Source organism: Oncorhynchus clarkii, chromosome 13, assembly GCF_045791955.1.
Source record: "Oncorhynchus clarkii lewisi isolate Uvic-CL-2024 chromosome 13, UVic_Ocla_1.0, whole genome shotgun sequence".
Classification (NCBI taxonomy): Eukaryota; Metazoa; Chordata; class Actinopteri; order Salmoniformes; family Salmonidae; genus Oncorhynchus; species Oncorhynchus clarkii.
The window spans coordinates 57,098,707-57,122,332 of NC_092159.1; the positions used below are offsets into that span (position 1 = coordinate 57,098,707).

At 45.1% G+C, this 23,626-nt stretch overlaps 1 protein-coding gene across 1 annotated transcript in view; it reads right to left on the bottom strand.

Annotated features, from left to right (window-relative positions):
• Positions 1 to 2,440: 2,440 nt before the first annotated feature.
• LOC139423600 (ras-related protein Rab-26-like) overlaps positions 2,441 to 23,626 on the bottom strand; it is a 62,912-nt gene continuing 41,726 nt past the window's right edge. Inside the window, exons 4-8 of the mRNA XM_071175185.1 lie at positions 21,369 to 21,435; positions 14,871 to 14,923; positions 13,347 to 13,482; positions 2,744 to 2,803; positions 2,441 to 2,541 (exon numbers count right to left, since the gene is read on the bottom strand). Coding sequence (XP_071031286.1) covers positions 2,441 to 2,541; positions 2,744 to 2,803; positions 13,347 to 13,482; positions 14,871 to 14,923; positions 21,369 to 21,435 — 417 coding nt within the window. The remainder of the gene's footprint in view (positions 2,542 to 2,743; positions 2,804 to 13,346; positions 13,483 to 14,870; positions 14,924 to 21,368; positions 21,436 to 23,626) is intronic.

The following is a 23,626-nucleotide window of genomic DNA, read 5'->3' on the forward strand; positions in this document are numbered from 1 at the left end:
TACCAAGGGTACACGATGAGGAAGGAAACAGCTGTACAGCACAATGACCAGTCAATACCCAGAACTCTGTCTTGACTTCTGAATATTCACCCCTCATCATTATACAAGGCAAAAAAAACTTTATTGGCAACAACATAAGGTGCATTACTGAGCAAATCGAAGACGTAACTGCTTCACCAACCTATGTTCAGAGATTAGCCTAGACAGTGCCTGCCAGAACTCTGTCTTGACCTTTTCTAAATATTCATGTTTCATCATTATATGCCTACAAGGAAGAAAAAAAGACTTTATTGGCAACGGTAGGTACATTATTGATCAAATCGAAGAGATAACTGCCAGACTGACCTCAGATTACAACAATGCTCACCATTCAACTTCCCTCCGCTGGGCTGGAATACAGTCCTAAACACATACTGAGGGGACAGGACAGATGCAGCTTTCTGTCTTATGGAATTACTGTGAAACCTTCATTGGCACTGTTGGCACAGTCCAAGGCATATTCAAAAAAACATTTTATATAGATAGCACCTAGATATTTTCAGGCAGTCTGCTTCTCATCACAGCTTTCCTTGGTCAGAGATATTAAGCAAATTAGAGGTCGACTGATTATGATTTTTCAACGCCGATACCGCTGATACCGCCGTTTTTTCAACGCCGATATATATTGGAGGACCAAAAAAAAGCCGATATCGATTAAAATCGGCCAATTTTTATAGATATATATTAGTAATAATGACAATTACAACAATACTGAATGAAAACTTTTATTTTAACTTAAGATAATACATCAATAAAATCAATTCAGTCTCAAATAAATAATGAAACGTTCAATTTGGTTTAAATCATGCAAAAACAAAGTGTTGGAGAAGAAAGTAAAAGTGCAATATATGTAAAAAAGCTAAAGTTTAAGTTCCTTGCTCAGAACATGAGAACATATGAAAGCTGGTGGTTCCTTTTAACATGAGTCTGCAATATTCCCAGTTAAGAAGTTTTAGATTGTAGTTATTATAGGAATTATGACGCGTCAACTATTTCTCTCTATACCAGTTGGTATTTCATGTACCTTTGACTATTGGATATTCTTATAGGCACTTTAGTATTGCCAGCCTAATCTCGGGAGTTGATAGGCTTGAAGTCATAAACAGCACTGTGCTTCAAGCATTGCGAAGAGCTGCTGGCAAATGCAGGAAAGTGCTGTTAGAATGAATGTTTACGAGCCTGCTGCTGCCTACCACGGCTCAGTCAGACTGCTATATCAAATATCAAATCATAGACTTAATTATAATATAATAAACACACAGAAATAAGAGCCTTAGGTCATTAATATGGTCAAATTCGGGAAATTATCATTTAGAAAACAAAACATTTATTCTTTCAGTGAAATACGGAATCGTTACATATTTTATCGAACGGGTGGCAATGCTAAATCTCAATATTGCTGTTACATTGCACAACCTTCAATGTTATGTCATAATTATGTAAAATTCTGGCAAATTAATTATGGTCTTTGTTAGGAAGAAATAGTCTTCACACAGTTCGCAACGAGCCAGGCGGCCCAAACTGCTGCATATACCCTGACTACGCTTGCACTGAAGGCAAGAGAAGTGACAATTTCCCTAGTTATTATTGCCTGCTAACATTAATTTATTTTAACTAAATATGCAGGTTTAAAAATATATAGTTGTGTATTGATTTTAAGAAAGGCATTGATTCTGATTTTTTCGATAATGCGCTTTTGTTATATCATCACCCGTTTGGCGAAGTAGGCTGTGATTCGATGATAAATTGCAGATTAATTAGGTCGACCTCTGATGCAAATGCCAAAATGGGTGTAACCTTCACCCACCCTGCTGTTCTCACTAATCACTGGCTCACTAATCACTGGCTCACTAAGCAGACAAAGTGCTACACTCTCAGTGATCGTCACACCCTGGAAACACACTCAGCTGGGTCCACACGCTAATTCATCCCTCACACAAAAACAAATTGAGCTGGTGACTAAAATCAAGTCTCCAGACACCGTGTGTGTGTGCGTGTGCGTGTGCGTGTGTGCGTGTGTGTGTGTGAAGTGCCATGTTTCTCCCCGAGGCTGACGTAAAGGGAAATGGAACTATCTACAGGAGGAACTGTTAGTCATGGGGGATCAATTCTCCGTGACAACCCTTTTTGGGATGAACCTCTCTCTGTCCATGCATTCAATCAATCACAGTCAAGGACATGCAATCATAAGAAGAGGCTATGGAACAGACATGCTAATGACGGTTGGAGCCGGATGTTCTAATCTATAGAATCTATAGTGGATCCTTAACTATTATGTTGATAAGTGACACGGTAATGAGCACCGGACGCAGACATCAACGTGTTACAGTGTTGGGTTATGACACATCATTATATGAAATCTGTGTCTCAGTGCTTTGATTTGCCCACAAGCATTATGATGCTACTTCTCAAACAGTTTACGATCCACCGTCTCCTCAACATCTATTTCCACATGTCTTTTTGACAGGACTCTACCTCCATAAATCAGGGGGAACTCTGTAACTGGATAAACAGCACATCATTAACCTATTGAATAACACAAGCAGAGCCTGGAAAGGTGAGAAATGCACTGACCAACATCTATTCAATTCTCCTGGAAGCCTCTATTACTCTGTTAGACAGACTAACACTGTTCACTCTGAAACAGCAGGCGGGCATCTGACAAGGTGGCCTGACATTTAAATAAGTGTGCAGAGAAACATACCGTATTTTAAACTTGAAGGTAGCCCCATGGCCCCCGGGTAGCCCCATGGCCCCCGGGACACTGTGAGAATGAAGGAAACCTTAGAACAAAAGGTTTAAATTCTGCTGCTGTTACCTTCAGTGGTCTCTCCTCTGCCTGAAGAGTGTGCACGCATGCAGGCAGGTGCAAGCACACACAAACACAAACAGACCCAGACAAACACACTCTCACACAGCCTCAGTGCAGATAGAACATCTGGAGGGTGAACAGTGCTGATTCAAATTGCACAAGAAGAAACGTGCCGTTTATTCAGATTGAGTATTCCCAATTCAATTTGGAGACATTGATTGGTCATGTGGTTCTAAAGCAGAGTGGCTTTGGTGCTGTGAGCAGAGCAGATACCTGGATCAATGCCCGGTCACTGCACAGCCACCGCTCAACGCACCCTGGGGGAAGAAACTCCAAATGAAAAGCTGGACAGAACAACATTAGGCTCTTTTTCTTTATGGCTGAACACAATCACAGATGGGTTTTACTGTAAAAACAAAACAGAATAACTACTGTTAGGTAAACTCCCCATGCAGGTAGATGTTTCCAGCCTTGAGAATAAGCCCTGTGTTCATAGGAAGTAAGCTAGTTGGACAACAAAGATAAGGCATAGACATTACTATAGCTGGTTGGTTGATATTCCAGCCTGTAACGGCCCTTACTGGACCAGCCTCATCAACAGAACTACTGTACACCATTACATATAGGAATAGGACCACTGACAGTGGACTACATTTTACAGCAGCAAAGAGACAAATGGACTCTTATTCAGGACTGGATTATGATCTTGTTCCACACACAACCTTACTGACTCGATTAAAAACTGTACAATTGGTTCCATACATATCTCAGATCATGCATGAATTACTTTGGACATGCTTGTTTATATAACCCTAGATGTTCCTCCTTTAAACCTGTGTACTGATCTAAAAACATTTATTCCTCTGCTGATCGGTCACTGAGGGGTTCTTCCCATTAAAATGTCTGAAAGTGACGAATTTGTCCTCTGGTCAGTTCAATAAGGAAAACAATCCTGATTTATAGCAGCACTGACCACAGTAACTAGCGATACGTCTCTGTGGGTCCAACCAGGGATGTAGTGAAGGGTAAACGCAGGTCAACGCTGTATATTTTGCTTGACCCCTTCTTCTAACCTTGAAGAAAAGCTCTTGACTAAAGAATGTATAACATCCATGTAGACACTGGAATGATGCTGGAGATCATGAATATGATGTTAAAAAAATGGGCAAAGTGCCCTTCTAAAGGAATTTTAGCAATACCACTTGCTTAGGGATGGATCGACATTTACAGAACGGTTACCTGGAGGAAAATGGGGGAGGGTCATGTTTATCATTTTCAGTCAAGGGAAGGGTTTAGTATTATTCTTTTTTAAATCTAGTCCAGGGGAGGGTCATGTAATTTGTAATTGATGAAATGTGAATATTTCTCAGTGTTTTAGAATAAGTTGCTTATCAGGCTGTATATCAATGTGTGCCTGATGCCGCCCCTCATCTCTGATTCGCCGCTGAGATCGCAATATTATGTGCGCCTAAAGGCTATTTAGTGTGGTCTCAATCAAATGATCCATACGCTATAAAATACCCGGGACAGACGTGACTCTGATACATATAGCCCAGGAGACAAAAAGCACACTTTGCTTGGGAAGTCATCACTCGTTGGGTTAAACCACGGAAGAAGAGTAGCCAGCAGTTAAAGCTTACATTTTTCTGCGTCGGTAGGCCTACTCTGTCTGGGGTGGTGCTCAGGTTCCTGACCATGTCTCAGATTGAATTGTTTACAAACAGGGACAGTTTTGTTGCAAACAAGACACGCTGATTTGGCATTAAGATTAAGATAAGATGAACACCTAAACCTCTCTCTCTGTCCATTCTTAGTTTGTAATTTCATTAATTTGTGTGGTATAAAACAATTATTCTGCTAATATGTCAAATGACAAAGAATTACATGGAATGTTTATGAAAGGCAATTTTTTTCTTGGACCTGCAAATACGATGATAGATTCATGCAACCTTTTTACTATAAAGGAGAGCTTTCCACAGTGTATTCATGGATGCGAAGGGAAGCCAGACTTCCAAATATTTCACCAATTAAAAAACAAATATTATAAAATCATTTATCTTTCCGCTCTCCGGGTTTTCAGAATTTTCCATCAGTTCGCCAGTGGCTGGATCTCACCTGAGAAATCAGAGGGAAACAGCGCCCCTCTGTCTCAATATGTGTAGCCCATGTATCTGATGCTGTCTGGAACAAAAGAGTATGACATGTTGCCGCTGTAGCGTTTGATTGATTAATGCCAGGATGCATTTGGCCTCCCTTGACAAAACAATTATATGGAAGAAGTTTGAACCACCAAGACTCTTCCTAAAGATGGCCGCCAGACCAAACAGAGCAGTCGGGGGAGAAGGGTCTTGGTCAGGGAGGTGACGAAGAACCAGATGGTCACTCTGACAGAGATCCAGAGTTTCTCTGTGGAGTTGGGAGAACCTTCCAGAAGGACAACCATCTCTGCAGCAGTCCACCAATTAGGCCTTTATGGTAGAGTGGCCAGACGGAAGCCACTCCTCAGTAAAAGGCACATGACAACCCGCTTGGAGTTTGCCAAAAGGCACCTAAAGGACTATCAGACCATGAGAAACAAGATTCTCTGGTCTGATGAAACCAAGTTTGAACTCCTTGGCCTGAATGCCAAGAGTCACATCTGGAGGAAACGTGGCACCATCCCTACGGTGAAGCATGTTGGTGGCTGCATCATGCTGTGGGAATGTTTTTCAGCTGCAAGGACTGGGAGACTAGTCAGGATGGAGGGAAAGATGAACGGAGCAAAGTACAAAGAGATCCTTGATGAAAACCTGCTCCAGAGTGCTCAGTACCTCAGACTGGGGTGAAGGTTCACCTTCCAACAGGACAACAACCCTAGCACACAGCAAAGACAACACAGGAGTGGCTTCAGGACAAGCCTTTGAATGTCGTTGAGTGGCCCAGCCAGAGCCCGGACATGAACCCGATCTAACATTTCTGGAGACACCTGAAAACCGCTGTGCAGCGACGCTCCCCATCCAACCTGTCAGAGCTTGAGTGGATCTGCAGAGAAGAATTTGAGAAATTTCCCAAACACAGGTGTACCAACCTTGTAGCGTCAAACCCAAGAAGACTTGAGGCTTTAATCGCTGCCAAAAGGTGCTTCAACAAAGTACTGAGTAAAAGTTCTGAATACTTATGCAAATGTATATTTCAGTTTATGTCTAAAAACCTGTTTTTGCTTTTCATTATGGGGTACTGTGTGTAAATTGATGAGGAAAAGCCTTATTACATTTTAGAATAAGGTTGTAACAAAACAAAATGTGGAAAAAGTCAAGGTGTCTGAATAATTTTTGAATGCTCTGTATATGGCCACTGGCCTGAGATGATTGAAGTTCAATATGTAGCCTAGTAGGCTGACGTTAACCAGCTAGCTAACCTAGCTGGTTCATTGTTGCCCATGCAAGGAAGTTAGGCTACCTAGCTAAAATGTTTGCTAGCCTATGAAAACTAAAAGCGTACTGAGCCATAGACCGTTTTGCCAACATAAAACGAGGACGGCATTAGCGTTCAAATAGTCTACAAGTAGGGTGAGTCCCCCCCCAAAAAATGTACTTGCGAACGTACTCGCACAGAAATCAATATTTGCTTTGTGGACCTCACCTGACAGACGTTTCTCTCCGGTTTTGTGATGAAACAAACATATGTGTAGTTGAATTTATTCCGCCACTGTGACTGTTGTCTTTCTGTTGTCATGGCCTTATTGTATATCACGGTGGCGTATAAATGAATAGATGAGCATCACAACATAGGGTGAAATATGGATGTTTTACTGGCTTGGCTTCCTCAGTGATTTACCCATTTTACCTACCGTCTTTCCCCCCCTACTCTTGTCCACGGTGGTCTGCGAACCCACAACCTTCTGTCCTGCAGCCCTGTACACTAGAAAATAATATCTAAATTCCTGCGTTGCCATGTAATGGTTGCAAAACAAAGGACAGTTTCCAAAAGTGCATATCTAAGGCTCTGGTCTGTCCAAGAAGTGAGGGTAAACGGTAGACATGTTCTCTGCTATCCACATTGTTTTAATTATTATTAGTTGTATACGGGAAGGTAACTTGCTTTTTTATCAAGTGTTCAGGGATTTGTCAAGTGTTCAGGGAGGGTTTAGGTCAAATATATATTGCTGAATGGAGGACCATCCATTTTCATTTCAGAGAGGTCCGGTATTCTCCATGTAATCCTTATTATAAATAACATTCACTCCCTTACAGTTTAAAGTCAGTTAGTTTTGAAGGACACCGTGCATGATCAGTAGCTCTCCCACTGGCCATTCTCAGTCTCCTGTGGTTCTGATGTGTGTGCCTCTCCAATGTCATCTGGGGCTAGACTGAATAATGGCATGGGGGCGATAGAAGGTTAGGGGGATAGAGGATCGAAGGATTGGCCCACCCGATTCTCGCTCCTTCCTCAGCCTGTTTTTGGTATTCATCACCATTAGCATTAATTAACATGTATTAGCTCTCGTTATGGTCGTTAGGCAGCGGAGCACCGCTGGGCATCTGCAGCCCGTCAGTGTGTCACCACAGCTGTAATCTTCAGTGACTGAATGAGGATGGCAAGGCAAGAGAGATGAGAGGAGAAGACAGGAGAGGAGAGGGGGGGGTATATGGGAGAGGAGAGGAGGAGAAGACAGGAGAGGAGAGGGAGGGGTAGATGGGAGAGGAGAGGAGGAGAAGACAGGAGAGGAGAGGGAGGGGAAGATGGGAGAGGAGAGGAGGAGAAGACAGGAGAGGAGAGGGAGGGGAAGATGGGAGAGGAGAGGAGGAGAAGACAGGAGAGGAGAGGGAGGGGAAGATGGGAGAGGGAGGGGATCTGAAAAGAGGATATCAAATCAAATCAAATCAAATTGTATTTGTCACATACACATGGTTAGCAGATGTTAATGCGAGTGTAGCGAAATGCTTGTGCTTCTAGTTCCGACAATGCAGTAATAACCAACAAGTAATCTAACTAACAATTCCAAAACTACTGTCTTGTACACAGTGTGAGGGGATAAAGAATATGTACATAAGGATATATGAATGAGTGATGGTACAGAGCAGCATAGGCAGATACAGTAGATGGTATCGAGTACAGTATATACATATGAGATGAGTATGTAAACAAAGTGGCATAGTTAAAGTGGCTAGTGATACATGTATTACATAAGGATACAGTCGATGATATAGAGTACAGTATATACGTATGCATATGAGATGAATAATGTAGGGTAAGTAACATTATATAAGGTAGCATTGTTTAAAGTGGCTAGTGATATATTTACATCATTTCCCATCAATTCCCATTATTAAAGTGTCTGGAGTTGAGTCAGTGTCAGTGTGTTGGCAGCAGCCACTCAATGTTAGTGGTGGCTGTTTAACAGTCTGATAGCCTTGAGATAGAAGCTGTTTTTCAGTCTCTCGGTCCCAGCTTTGATGCACCTGTACTGACCTCGCCTTCTGGATGATAGCGGGGTGAACAGGCAGTGGCTCGGGTGGTTGATGTCCTTGATGATCTTTATGGCCTTCCTGTGACATCGGGTGGTGTAGGTGTCCTGGAGGGCAGGTAGTTTGCCCCCGGTGATGCGTTGTGCAGACATCACTACCCTCTGGAGAGCCTTACGGTTGAGGGCGGAGCAGTTGCCGTACCAGGCGGTGATACAGCCCGCCAGGATGCTCTCGATTGTGCATCTGTAGAAGTTTGTGAGTGCTTTTGGTGACAAGCCGAATTTCTTCAGCCTCCTGAGGTTGAAGAGGCGCTGCTGCGCCTTCTTCACAATGCTGTCTGTGTGAGTGGACCAATTCAGTTTGTCTGTGATGTGTATGCCGAGGAACTTAAAACTTGCTACCCTCTCCACTACTGTTCCATCGATGTGGATAGGGGGGTGTTCCCTCTGCTGTTTCCTGAAGTCCACAATCATCTCCTTAGTTTTGTTGACGTTGAGTGTGAGGTTATTTTCCTGACACCACACTCCGAGGGCCCTCACCTCCTCCCTGTAGGCCGTCTCGTCGTTGTTGGTAATCAAGCCTACCACTGTTGTGTCGTCCGCAAACTTGATGATTGAGTTGGAGGCGTGCGTGGCCACGCAGTCGTGGGTGAACAGGGAGTACAGGAGAGGGCTCAGAACGCACCCTTGTGGGGCCCCAGTGTTGAGGATCAGCGGGGAGGAGATGTTGTTGCCTACCCTCACCACCTGGGGGCGGCCCGTCAGGAAGTCCAGTACCCAGTTGCACAGGGCGGGGTCGAGACCCAGGGTCTCGAGCTTGATGACGAGCTTGGAGGGTACTATGGTGTTGAATGCCGAGCTGTAGTCAATGAACAGCATTCTCACATAGGTATTCCTCTTGTCCAGATGGGTTAGGGCAGTGTGCAGTGTGGTTGAGATTGCATCGTCTGTGGACCTATTTGGGCGGTAAGCAAATTGGAGTGGGTCTAGGGTGTCAGGTAGGGTGGAGGTGATATGGTCCTTGACTAGTCTCTCAAAGCACTTCATGATGACGGAAGTGAGTGCTACGGGGCGGTAGTCGTTTAGCTCAGTTACCTTAGCTTTCTTGGGAACAGGAACAATGGTGGCCCTCTTGAAGCATGTGGGAACAGCAGACTGGTATAGGGATTGATTGAATATGTCCGTAAACACACCGGCCAGCTGGTCTGCGCATGCTCTGAGGGCGCGGCTGGGGATGCCGTCTGGGCCTGCAGCCTTGCGAGGGTTAACACGTTTAAATGTCTTACTCACCTCGGCTGCAGTGAAGGAGAGACCGAAGGTTTTTGTTGCAGGCCGTGTCAGTGGCACTGTATTGTCCTCAAAGCGGGCAAAAAAGTTATTTAGTCTGCCTGGGAGCAGGACATCCTGGTCCGTGACTGGGCTGGATTTCTTCCTGTAGTCCGTGATTGACTGTAGACCCTGCCACATGCCTCTTGTGTCTGAGCCGTTGAATTGAGATTCTACTTTGTCTCTGTACTGACGCTTAGCTTGTTTGATAGCCTTGCGGAGGGAATAGCTGCACTGTTTGTATTCGGTCATGTTACCAGACACCTTGCCCTGATTAAAAGCAGTGGTTCGCGCTTTCAGTTTCACACGAATGCTGCCATCAATCCACGGTTTCTGGTTAGGGAATGTTTTAATCGTTGCTATGGGAACGACATCTTCAACGCACGTTCTAATGAACTCGCACACCGAATCAGCGTATTCGTCAATGTTGTTGTCTGACGCAATACGAAACATGTCCCAGTCCACGTGATGGAAGCAGTCTTGGAGTGTGGAGTCAGCTTGGTCGGACCAGCGTTGGACAGACCTCAGCGTGGGAGCCTCTTGTTTTAGTTTCTGTCTGTAGGCAGGGATCAACAGAATGGAGTCGTGGTCAGCTTTTCCGAAAGGGGGGCGGGGCAGGGCCTTATATGCGTCGCGGAAGTTAGAGTAACAATGATCCAAGGTCTTTCCACCCCTGGTTGCGCAATCGATATGCTGATAAAATTTGGGGAGTCTTGTTTTCAGATTAGCCTTGTTAAAATCCCCAGCTACAATGAATGCAGCCTCCGGATAAATGGTTTCCAGTTTGCAAAGAGTCAAATAAAGTTCATTCAGAGCCAACGATGTGTCTGCTTGGGGGGGGATATATACGGCTGTGATTATAATCGAAGAGAATTCTCTTGGTAGATAATGCGGTCTACATTTGATTGTGAGGAATTCTAAATCAGGTGAACAGAAGGATTTGAGTTCTTGTATGTTTCTTTCATCACACCATGTCACGTTAGTCATAAGGCATACGCCCCCGCCCCTCTTTTTACCAGAAATATGTTTTTTCCTGTCTGCGCGATGCGTGGAGAAACCTGTTGGCTGCACCGCTTCGGATAGCGTCTCTCCAGTAAGCCACGTTTCCGTGAAGCAAAGAACGTTACAGTCTCTGATGTCCCTCTGGAATGCTACCCTTGCTCGGATTTCATCAACCTTGTTGTCAAGAGACTGGACATTGGCAAGAAGAATGCTAGGGAATGGTGCACGGTGTGCCCGTCTCCGGAGTCTGACCAGAAGACCGCCTCGTTTCCCTCTTTTTCGGAGTCGTTTTTTTGGGTCGCTGCATGGGATCCACTCCGTTGTCCTGTTTGTAAGGCAGAGCACAGGATCCGCGTCGCGAAAAGCGTATTCTTGGTTGTACTGATGGTGAGTTGACGCTGATCTTATATTCAGTAGTTCTTCTCGACTGTATGTGATGAAACCTAAGATGACCTGGGGTACTAATGTAAGAAATAACACGTAAAAAAACAAAAAACTGCATAGTTTCCTAGGAACGCGAAGCGAGGCGGCCATCTCTGTCGGCGCCGGAAGTACAGATCGGCGCGGGAAGTACAGATATGGAAAGAGAGGAGAGGAAGAGTGAAGAGAAAAGAAAAAGTGGAGAGGTGAGTAGAGAAGAAGGGAGAGGAGAGATGGAATGGCTTCTCTCTCACTCTCATTTCCAGTGGTAGTGACAGTAATTGAGGGTGAGACACAGCTGCCTCTCCAGGAGAACCTGGCTTTATAGTCCTCATCTCTGGGCAGATGGCCAAACCATATTTCTCTCCTTGAAGTGAGTGGCAATAATAAGAACAACTCTCTCTTTATCCCCCTGTCCCCTCTTCTCTAAATCCCTTCTTCTAAAGGACTCTCATCTCCCATGGCTGTTAAGAATGACCACCCCCCCAGTTGTATAGGAAGACAACTTTGTGGAAACAACACCAGGTTGTTTGGCACATCATTCTGGACACAGACATGTGATCCTGTGTTACTCAGTTGGTAAGAGTGTGGCACTAGCAACACCAGGGTTGTGGGTTTGATTCCTGGTGGGATCACATACGTATACTAACATGTACGCAGTCTGTGGGTAAGTTTGTATAAAAGCTTCTGCTAAATAACCTCTCCCTTTTTATATAGTGGGAAGAGAAATGCTTTAGATGAATAATATACGCAGGATGTAAACGACTTGCAGATGTCATTGATAACATACCCATAGCACTGAAAGCATTGGAAGTCTTGCTCTAACAAATGAGGCAATCCTACCCTTCAACATCAACACAACAAAACAACTGTTAAAATGGGTGAAGCATGAGCTTGCTGTAATCACACCATATGTGGATCTCTCTCTCTCCTCTCACACTCTCTACCCTCCCCCCTTCATCCTCTCACTCTCTTGCTTCCCAACTCTCTGCACTTCTCTTACTTTCATCTCTATTCCACTCCATTCCTTTCTTCACTTTCAGGGCTCAGCCTATGGTTCTGCTCTGACACAAGTTCACACATTGTAGAAATGATAGAACATTTCTTCCCATGTTCCATTCTAAACACCCTTTCACAACGCTTGGAGAAAAGGTTGGTATGGAGTCATAAAAATAAGGAATTTTGGCATTATGGCATTGGCATTATGAACCAACTTGCCTTCCCATGTAAGTTATCAAGAAAGCCCTTTGAAGAAAAGTCCTTTAATGAAGCTATAGCAAGTGATGGCACAAACAGAGGCATGGGACACTACAGAAATACAAGCAGCACACAAGCCTATAAAACCCATCTTATAGTAGTCCTTTTGACCAGTAAGATCCCACTGGTATGAACTATACAATCCTTCATATCTAATTCATACTGGGGTTGCAAAATGACTCTTTCCCAAAATGTCCAGGCTTCCCAGGAGTCCTGGTTGAAACATTCCTGGAATCAGGCGAGGATAATCCTCCTACCTGGAATTCTGTAAAACCTGGGAATTGTGGGAAAAATACCGACATTTTAGAACCCTACTTCATACACCAGAAAAACGGGACTTGGATTGCAATGCAATAAATCACATAACTCATAGATAATGAATGTCTTCTTTGTGAGTGGTTGGGTAATTCTTATCTATGCCATTCTTCATCCTGTTATCTGGGACCATTGTTCCTGCTGTTGCTGCCAGGAGGAAGCCAAACCATTCTTCATCCAGAGCTAACAGACATATCTTGGCTACAGCCATCCCATCCTGCTCATTGTGTTCAGTTTCATCTAAGTTGAATACATTAGATGAAAACAGGCATGAAATCCAACCTTGAGGGACTTACATGTAAATAGAGTTTTCAAGCAAATCTTCCGTTGGCATGAATGCATGATTAACATGTAATTTCTTTAGAGTCAAAGATGTTGGAGGGGAGAGGGGTGCTAAGCTGACATAAGGAATTGTTTTAGGATGGTTATAATATGGACTATTTCACAATTTGATTTTTCAATTTTAGGACCCCTTTACGTATTTCTATAATGACAAATATTAAGCAATTATTTTAAAATGATAGATTTTGGCCTTTACTACGCATTGAATAACACATTTATGAACGGCAAAAAGGTTTGAAGTGTATGTCCTATATCTACGAGATATAACAAATCTCAGGAAATATTTCATTTTATAGATTTTTTCCACATATTTAACCCCCTTTTTTGGGGTAGGCACAAATCTACCTTCATACTTCCATTGTTTAAGAAAAACCTGGTACCGGTTACCTTCAGACGAGTCCCGTGACACTTGTGGGGTCCCATTAGTTTGTAGCCCAAATGGTTGAGGGCCAAACAGAAGTTGGCAAACAGAAGTTGGCACATGGACTTCAGACGATATCGACTTCAGACGAGACTCCTGACACTTATGGGGGTCATAGAGCAAATCGGAGAACACAACATGTTCATGAGTCTCATCTTTCCATAGAGGGGTCCTAGTTTGTAGGTCAAACCGGTCGGACGTTACACACATTTACGTGAGAAGACTGATTATTGGGATGTCTCATGGTCTGACAAACACCACTCTAGCTCTGCCACCATTCACCTCAGATTGAGACACATCCAATGCAAAAAAAAATGATATCTCTAGCTTAAAACTGACATATTTTGATGGGGATTGTTTTGTTATGCAATTGATGCAACAGTGCGTCAATCAACTCTAAGGGGTTAAGTTAAGTGTGCACATCTCAAGTTAGGCTTTGTACTGTAATGTAGTGTACGCAGCAGACCTGGGTTCAAATACTATTTCAAATCTTTCAAATACTTTGAGCGTTTGCCTTTGCCTGTCTGGAGTACCAGGTGGGCGGGGTTTACATGTCTTTTGGTTCCATTGCAACAGACAAGCTCAATCAAACACATCTTAATAATACTATTATTTCAAATAGTATTTGAACCCAGGTCTGGTAGGCAGCAGGTCCAGTTCATGGGCATGAGGTGTAAGGGAAACAATGAATACAAATCAATGTACCAATGATTGCCACAAGTGTTGATGCTTTGGTGTAAAACTTTACCATATCTTTTCAGAAAATTGCAAAGGCTTCCTAAAAACCTTTGACGTTAGAAAAAACATCAAACTTGAAATGAATAGCACAAGGTATGTGGTGAGTAGACAGAACAACACCTGACGTTTCCATCTCGTAGAATCACTAATCACAGGTCTGAGGCAACACCACAGAGTGACAGAAACACGCCCTGTGAGTCACATCCATTCAGTGGCCATCAGCACTGTTAGAGGCTCCCCTGAGAGCTCTGGTGATGAGGAGAGCGAGAGATAGGCAAGCTGGGAGACGGACGGACAGAAAGACAGACAGAGGAATGGTCCTTGAGGCAGCCTATAGGGAGACAGAGTCACACAGACAGCCGGGACTAACAGCACCCCCAAGGGCTAAATCTACACTGTCAATCACACACACAGGGGTACAATCTCTCCCCCTCTCCCTCCCTCCCTATTGCTGACAGGTGCAGCAGCAGCAGATAAAGAAATGACAGGATCTTACATCCCTCCCACGCGCAATATAATGATATATCATTACACTGTTATGGCTTTGTTACAAAATGACACTTGAGAGACAGACATATTTTCTCCATTATCAAACAGACCTCCAAGTCACTTAGAAAGCTTCTAACACAATAATTAGCCAAATAGGTTCCATGAAAGCACTCTTATGTCAGCTTATTACAGGCTATTTTCAGGGCTTATTAGATCCAAAAAAAGAGGGGGGAAGAGAAAAGAAGATAAATGGAGAGTCCTACCTTGATGTTGTCAAAAGATGTTCTGTTGGTCACGTCATACAGCAGCAGGAGAGCTGAGAGAGAGATGGGAGCGAGGAAGATAGAGAGAGAGAAGAAGTGGGAGAGAGCATAAGTAAATGTTAGTGAAGTAGCAGGCCTGGCAGAACCCATTGACAACGAAGAGTTCATTTGAAACTAATTACTGGCTAACGTTCCAATTTGTCCTTTAGGCTTAGCCTCTTGGACCTGTGGCTTCCCAATTAGTTCACGGTTGACTGAGTTCCTTTATTCATTTTTATTGAGGAGGGCACATAACACAGTAAATTCTCCTTCTTGCTCTCTGCGGGCCTGATTAAGACAGGCCTGCCCTACACAGCCAGTGAGCCTGCCCAGGCTCAGAGAGGACAAGGCCTAGAATTGTGTAAACATTCCTTTTCAGATATATAATTTATGACAAGCAATTCTTACATAATACATATTTCAAAAGACCTAACAAACATATCACATGCTCCTGTTTATATGATAGATGATCCACAGACAGTGTGATAGATCGCTACCCATTAAACTGATCCAGACAGTGTGATAGATCGCTACCCATTAAAATGATCCAGCAACTGTGATCATTAGTTACCAGACAGTGTGATATTAAACTGATTCAGACAACACCTGGATGTAGGAGGAGAGTTGAGAAGGTAAGAGATGGAGGTAGAGTTGAGAAGGTAAGAGATGGAGGTAGAGTTGAGAAGGTAAGAGATGGAGGTAGAGTTGAGAAGAGAGAGATGGAGGTAGAGTTGAGAAGAGAGAGATGGAGGTACAGTTGAGAAGAGAGAGATGGAGAGAGATGGAGGTAGAGTTGAGAAGAGAGAGATGGAGAGAGATGTAGGTAGAGTTGAGAAGACAGAGATGGAGGTAGAGTTGAGAAGAGAGAGATGGAGAGGGATGGAGGTAGAGTTGAGAAAAGAGAAGGAGAGAGATGGAGGTAGTGTTGAGAAGAGAGAGATGGGGAGAGATGGAGGTAGAGTTGAGAAGAGAGAGATGGAGGTAGAGTTGAGAAGAGAGAGATGGAGGTAGAGTTGAGAAGAGAGAGACGGGGAGAGATGGAGGTAGAGTTGAGAAGAGAGAGATGGAGGTAGAGATGAGAATCAGAAGGATCAGGTTACAGTGGGTCCGCTCTACAGCGTTGTTGTTATACTCATGAAGGACAGTATAACAACATAACAGTATCTCTGAATGTATACATTTCCCAGTTGTCAGGGTCACATCCAAATGTGGGGTTACGTATATGATTAAATATTAAACTATTTGTGAGAAGATGTAATGTGAAGTCAGCCTTCTAAATGAGAGAATTGTTTTTCATGAAGTCTTAACCAAGTCAGTTGGCCACGCCCAAGTGAGCGCAGACATTACATCGGACATTACATCATTCCCAGAAGTGTATAAAACCCACTTCCGACAAAATGTACATTATACCAACGAGACCAACAGTGTGAGCTGAGAGGGACGTAATGGCTAGAACTCTGAAACTTTCAACAGAGAACCAGAACATCTCTACAAAACTAAAGACTACACAGGAACATTCAGTCTGCAGCTGTTTAAGTACTTTAGTCTGGTAAACATGACCAAGAACTACTGGGTGGTACTCTGAAAGATCCATTCTGGAAAACATTAAATATTTATAGTAATTTAATTTGAAGTTGTCGAGGCGGGACGCTAGAAGTTTTAAGAGTTGATTCAGAAAACGGTAACTTGTAAAATAAACTTTTTCCGTGGTGCCCCAAGATTGTGAATGAGTTCATTGTTGCGGGATTAATTCAATTATCATAATAATTAAACATTGTTAATAGATTTGATAAAACAAATCAACATCACATTAATGATAGTCAAGACAAGACAATAGAGATACTGAGAGATGGAGGTAGGCGCGCGCACAAACACAGACTCTCTCTTGTCACAGAATACATCCATAACTATGTCCCTAAAATAATACACCCCTCCTACTCTTCATGCCACTCCTCCCTCTCTAAGTTGTAAATCACCAAACTCCACCACACTCTACACTGGTCACCATGCGGAACACACCAGCCTAGCCTATACCCAGTCTAGCCACAGCTCTCCTTCCTACAGGAACATCCACAGATAACAGCACATTTAATTTATTATGCTCCTCTGTGGCTGAGTGTGCTGCCACTCCGAGAGAAGACGGTCTTTTTCCCAAATGTCTCTTTCTCCCTCCCTCTCCGATTTAAGAGGCTTTATTGACATGGGAAACATATGTTTACATTGCCAAAGCAAGTGAAATAGATAATATACAAAAGTGAAATAAACACACAAAAATAAACAGCAAACATTACACAAAAGTTCCAAAAGAATAACGACATTTCAGATGTAATATTATTTCTATATACAGTGTTGTAACAATGTGCAAAGAGTTCAACTACAAAAGTGAAAATCAATAAATATGGGTTGTATTTACAATGGTGTTTGTTCTTCACTGGTTGCCCTTTTCTTGTGACAACAGCTCACAGATCTTGCTGCTGTGATATTTCACCCAAAACATATGGGAGGATATTAAATTACTCTCTCTGAGCAATGACTGTAGATTTCTGTAGGATGGTAAACAATTAGGGAAAGATGATGAAAGATTAGAGTACTGAGAAAACAGAGGAGGGGAGTGTTTGTTCTCCCTCTAGCTTTATCTCAGATCTGTTTGTGCTGTCTTGCCATTTCCTGAGGTCATTGTTTGGGAGGAGCTGGCAAGACAACACAAACAGATCTGGGACCAGGCTATTCACCATCTAAAAACCAGGATGATTAATTTAGCCACTTCCACATAAATCCCTGTCTAAGTAGAGTGAGTGTAGGCTAGGCTATAGTAGTGCCTCTCCACTGGGCTATTTGTTTCTAGTTGATGTCCTGTCTCTCTTATCTGTCTGATTGCCAGACAGGGTTCTCTTCAAAAGGAGAGAACGGAGAACGGAGGGAGAGGAGGAGAGAGATAATATACATAGAGAGAGGAGGAGATTATATATATGTTTTTTTTTCTAGCTACAAGAAAATAGAATGTCACTGCGACAACCATTGAGATATACTCTGAAAAAGTGAAGTGGTACAGTAGAACTCTTTGCTGTTGCTGAGAATTTCAGTGAGGTCTGCCGAGCTGTGGGAGGCAGTGACTGGCTGCCAGGGGTTTGACTGTCTTTGCTTTACTAAAGCTATAGAAATCACTGAAGCAGTCCCTCGACTAATGTCTGCGCCTCGTTGACTTCAAAAGCAACTGGATGTGGCGCAAATTGCACCATCTTCCCTATGTAGTGCACTACTTTTGACCATAGCCCTACGGGACCTGGTCAAAAGTAGTGCACTACATAGAGAATAGGGTGCTACTTGGGCTGCAGGCACTGACTTCCTATATCGCAGGGTAGCTGAGGAGTTGTTTGGGTTACAGAAACGTCCCAGGGAACCATATCAAAAGCAAAAGCTTTGGGGTTATAACCACATTCAGTTGATGTGGAGGAAGTGTTTATGTGGCAGGGTGTAGAGGCTAAAACATACACCCATCATACCTGATCAAATGGCTGAGTGGAGAGCTGGAGCACACATTTCAGTCACTTACTGTAGCAGGAGCTCTTATCCAGAGCAACTTACAGTATTGAGTGTATACGTTTTTGTATTTGTCCCCCGTGGCTATCAAACCCACAACCCTGGCGTTACAAGTTCCGTGCTCTACCAACTGAGCTACACGGGAGCCACACACGCACACCCGCATGATAATGACGATAGTGGTGATCATGATAATGATGAGGAAGAAGACAAATATGATGATGAATATTGTGATGATGATGATGACCATGAATAATGATGATGATAAGGACATGAAGATGGAGACATTGCTGTTGATGATAACAACGATGAGGTCCATATCTAAATGTAACCTTTTAAATTATGAATATAATACCTTGTTCTAATAAAGCCTCTAGAAAGGACAGGTCAGCGTGCTCTCTGTTTCCCTGCTGAACAGGCCGGTCCAGCCCGGTACTGCTTTAGTGGAGATTGATGTCAATCTGGCTAGCCAGAGGAGAGGTGTTTCTCTTCTTAAAACCATTCCAATACCACCTGGAGTGGTATTGGCCGGTAGCTAGCTAGCTACAACAAAATAGAATGTCACTGCGACAACCGTTGATAGACGTAGCTGGTAAATCCGCTCTGGCTAGCTACTCCGATTTCAGACCACGGGTAAGATAGTCTAGCTAGCTACATTTTCAGATATTACACGTTTCTAGTTTTGACATAGTCTTTTCATTCCAAGTTAAAGTGTACTGTTAGCTAGCTAGCCAAAGTTAGCTGGCTGGCTCGCGAGCTAATGATTTTTTCTCATTTAACTAGGCAAGTCACTTAAGAACAAATTCTTATTTTCAATGATGGCCTGGGAACAGTGGGTTGACTGCCTTGTTCAGGGTCAGAATGACAGATTGCTTTTAAGGAGACTGAAAACGTTAGAAACATGCACCATGTGAACATGCTATATATCCACCCATCTATCCATCCACCCACCTATCCATCCACCCATCTATCCATCCATACACCCACCCATCTATCCACCCACCCATTCACTCATCTATCCATCCACCCATCTATCCACCCATCCATCTATCCATCGACCCACTGACCCACTTATCCATCCATCCATCCACCCACCCACCCACCCACCCACCCATCCATCCATCCATCCATCCATCCACCCACCTATCCATGCACCCTCCTATCCATCCATACACCCACCCATCCACCCATCTATCTATCCATCCACCCATCTATCCACCCATCCATCCACACACACACCCACCCATCCATCCATCTACCCACCGACCCACTTATCCATCCACCCTCCGACCCATCTATCCATCCATCCATCCACCCACCCACCCATCCACCGGCCCATCTATCCACCCACCCACTAAACCACCCACCCACTAACCCACCCATCCACCCACCCACCCATCCATCCACCCATCTATCCCCCCACCCACCCATCTATCCACCCATTAACCCATCCACCCACCGGCCCATCCATCCACCCACCCACCAACCCACCCACCCACCCACCAACCCACCCATCTGTCCACCCACCGACCAACTTATCCACCCACCCACCGACCCATCTATCCATCCATCCATCCACCCACCCACCCACCCACCCACCCACCCACCCACCCACCCACCCATACACACACCCACCCATCTATCCATCCACCCACCAACCAACTTATCCACCCACCCACCGACCCATCTATCCATCCATCCATCCACCCACCCACCCACCCACCCACCCACCCACCCACCCACCCATCCACCGGCCCATCTATCCACCCACCCACTAAACCACCCACCCACTAACCCACCCATCCACCCACCCACCCATCCATCCACCCATCTATCCCCCCACCCACCCATCTATCCACCCATTAACCCATCCACCCACCGGCCCATCCATCCACCCACCCACCAACCCACCCACCCACCCACCAACCCACCCATCTGTCCACCCACCGACCAACTTATCCACCCACCCACCGACCCATCTATCCATCCATCCATCCACCCACCCACCCACCCACCCACCCACCCACCCACCCACCCACCCACCCACCCACCCACCCACCCATCCACCGGCCCATCTATCCACCCACCCACTAAACCACCCACCCACTAACCCACCCATCCACCCACCCACCCACCCACCCACCCACCCACCCACCCATCCACCGGCCCATCTATCCACCCACCCACTAAACCACCCACCCACTAACCCACCCATCCACCCACCCACCCATCCATCCACCCATCTATCCCCCCACCCACCCATCTATCCACCCATTAACCCATCCACCCACCGGCCCATCAATCCACCCACCCACCAACCCATCCACCCACCAACCCACCCATCTATCCCACCACCCACCCATCTATCCACCCATTAACTCATCCACCCACCGGCCCATCCATCCACCCACCCACCAACCCATCCACCCACCCACCAACCCACCCATCCACCCATACACACACCCACCCATCTATCCATCCACCCACCGACCAACTTATCCACCCACCCACCCACCCATCCATCCATCCATCCACCCATCCACCGATCCACCCACCCACCGACCCACCTATCCATCCACTCACCCATCCAGAATAAAAATTGATTTTTTTTAGACAGTCACGCATTCAAGACAAATGGTAATAATCAAATTGCATTCTCACAGACATGTAAACAGTGAACCATACATTTTATTCAGCTCATTTACATATCATCCTAATCTGCATTTAAATGTTATGAAACTCAGCATACTAAGCAGCACTTTAAGTAATGTATAATGCAGCTAGTTTCTTAATGAGGGAGAGAATCCCTCTGGTTTCTGTCACCACAGCAGCTGTAGCGGTATTGAGACAGAATCACACAAGTGTGTTTGTCTGGGTGTGAGAGAGTAAAAAGAGGAAGTGTGTGTGTGTCTGTCTCACCATTGGCGTCACGGTAGTAGGCGTGTGTGACGCTGCGGAAACGCTCCTGTCCAGCTGTGTCCCAGATCTGGAGAAAGAAGAAAGAAGAGGAGAATTATTAAAGGTAAATGTATAATTTACTATTGGGGTGCATTCTAAGTTCTCAGTGATGTTGCAGTGATGTCAATGGGAAGTTAGGATTCACCTCTATAGGAATGAATCATTTCACTACCACTGTTTCATTGCTTTACATAACACTTATTTGAGGTAAGACATAGATTTAAAGTCTCACAAACAAAAATTGAAATGGCATTCACTGTCGCTGTCACTTAACTTTTAAGTAGGGGGATAGGGCTAGGGGGTAGAGGACCAATTTAGAATTGATGTTAGGAACGTTTCGAACTTGGATTCAAACTGGGGGGAAAGCTTGATAATGAATATGGAGTCTTAGTGACTTCCCAGCATGCTGTGCAGGTAGGTGAAGCGGGCATAAGGCATCAGGTCATACTCATGAATATAAACTAGTGGTTGCCTCTGCCCTGTCACCCCATTAGTCCAACCTCTGTGGAATTTCTGCTAATTATGCCTCTCAATCTCCTCCAGCATTTGCTACTGCCCCCCCCCCCCCCCATTACCTCACCACTGGTACTGCCCCCCCCATTACCTCACCACTGGTACTGCCCCCCCATTACCTCACCACTGGTACTGCCCCCCCATTACCTCACCACTGGTACTGCCCCCCCCCATTACCTCACCACTGGTACTGCCCCCCCATTACCTCACCACTGGTACTGCCCCCCCCATTACCTCACCACTGGTACTGCCCCCCCATTACCTCACCACTGGTACTGCCCCCCCCCATTACCTCACCACTGGTACTGCCCCCCCCATTACCTCACCACTGGTACTGCCCCCCCATTACCTCACCACTGGTACTGCCCCCCCCCATTACCTCACCACTGGTACTGCCCCCCCATTACCTCACCACTGGTACTGCCCCCCCCATTACCTCACCACTGGTACTGCCCCCCCATTACCTCACCACTGGTACTGCCCCCCCCATTACCTCACCACTGGTACTGCCCCCCCATTACCTCACCACTGGTACTGCCCCCCCATTACCTCACCACTGGTACTGCCCCCCCCCATTACCTCACCACTGGTACTGCCCCCCCATTACCTCACCACTGGTACTGCCCCCCCCATTACCTCACCACTGGTACTGTCCCCCCATTACCTCACCACTGGTACTGCCCCCCCCCATTACCTCACCACTGGTACTGCCCCCCCATTACCTCACCACTGGTACTGCCCCCCCATTACCTCACCACTGGTACTGCCCCCCCCCCATTACCTCACCACTGGTACTGTCCCCCCATTACCTCACCACTGGTACTGCCCCCCCCATTACCTCACCACTGGTACTGTCCCCCCATTACCTCACCACTGGTACTGCCCCCCCCATTACCTCACCACTGGTACTGCCCCCCCCATTACCTCACCACTGGTACTGTCCCCCATTACCTCACCACTGGTACCCCCCCAGAGGCTACCATCACAACAGGTCTCCAGTCCAGGGGTTTGCTTACTAGGTGTTTGCATCCCTCGACCCTCATGTTGGTTTATAATGAATTACATTTTAAAAGTGTTTTCTTTGTGTGCAGTGGAATTTCAATACACGGTGGCTGGCTCTGTGTATATGAGTTTTCAGTTGAGTAGTGTTTTTCTTTCCTTCTCTCCCTCTTACTTTCTGTTTCCATCCCACCCCCATCATACAGGTACTAAAGGCTTTTACTCCCTCTCCCATACTCATGAATATAAACTAGTGGTATAAACATGAATATAAACTAAATCGTTGACTGTGTGCAGACTCAGTGAACATAGCCTTGCTATTGAGAAAGGCCGCCAAAGGCAGGCCTGGCTCTCAAGAGAAGACAGGCTATGTGCACACTGCCCACAAAACAAAAAACAAATCCAATGTACTGGCTTTGGCAATGTAAACATATGTTTCCCATGCCAATAACGCTTCTTAAATTGAATTGAGAAAGAGAGAGGAGGATGAGAGAGAGAGAGACAGAGGGAAAGGGAGAGAGATGGAAAGGGATGGAGAGGGAGAGAGAGAGAGAGGGAAAGAGAGAGGGAAAGAGAAAGACACACAGACAGAGAAACAGAGAGCCTCTGCAGTGAGTGACTGGGGTCAGGAGAACATTGGGCTTAGTGTAGAAGATTCACGGAGATATAACTACTGAATCAGAATTGTTTTTATTAGTTATTTAGGC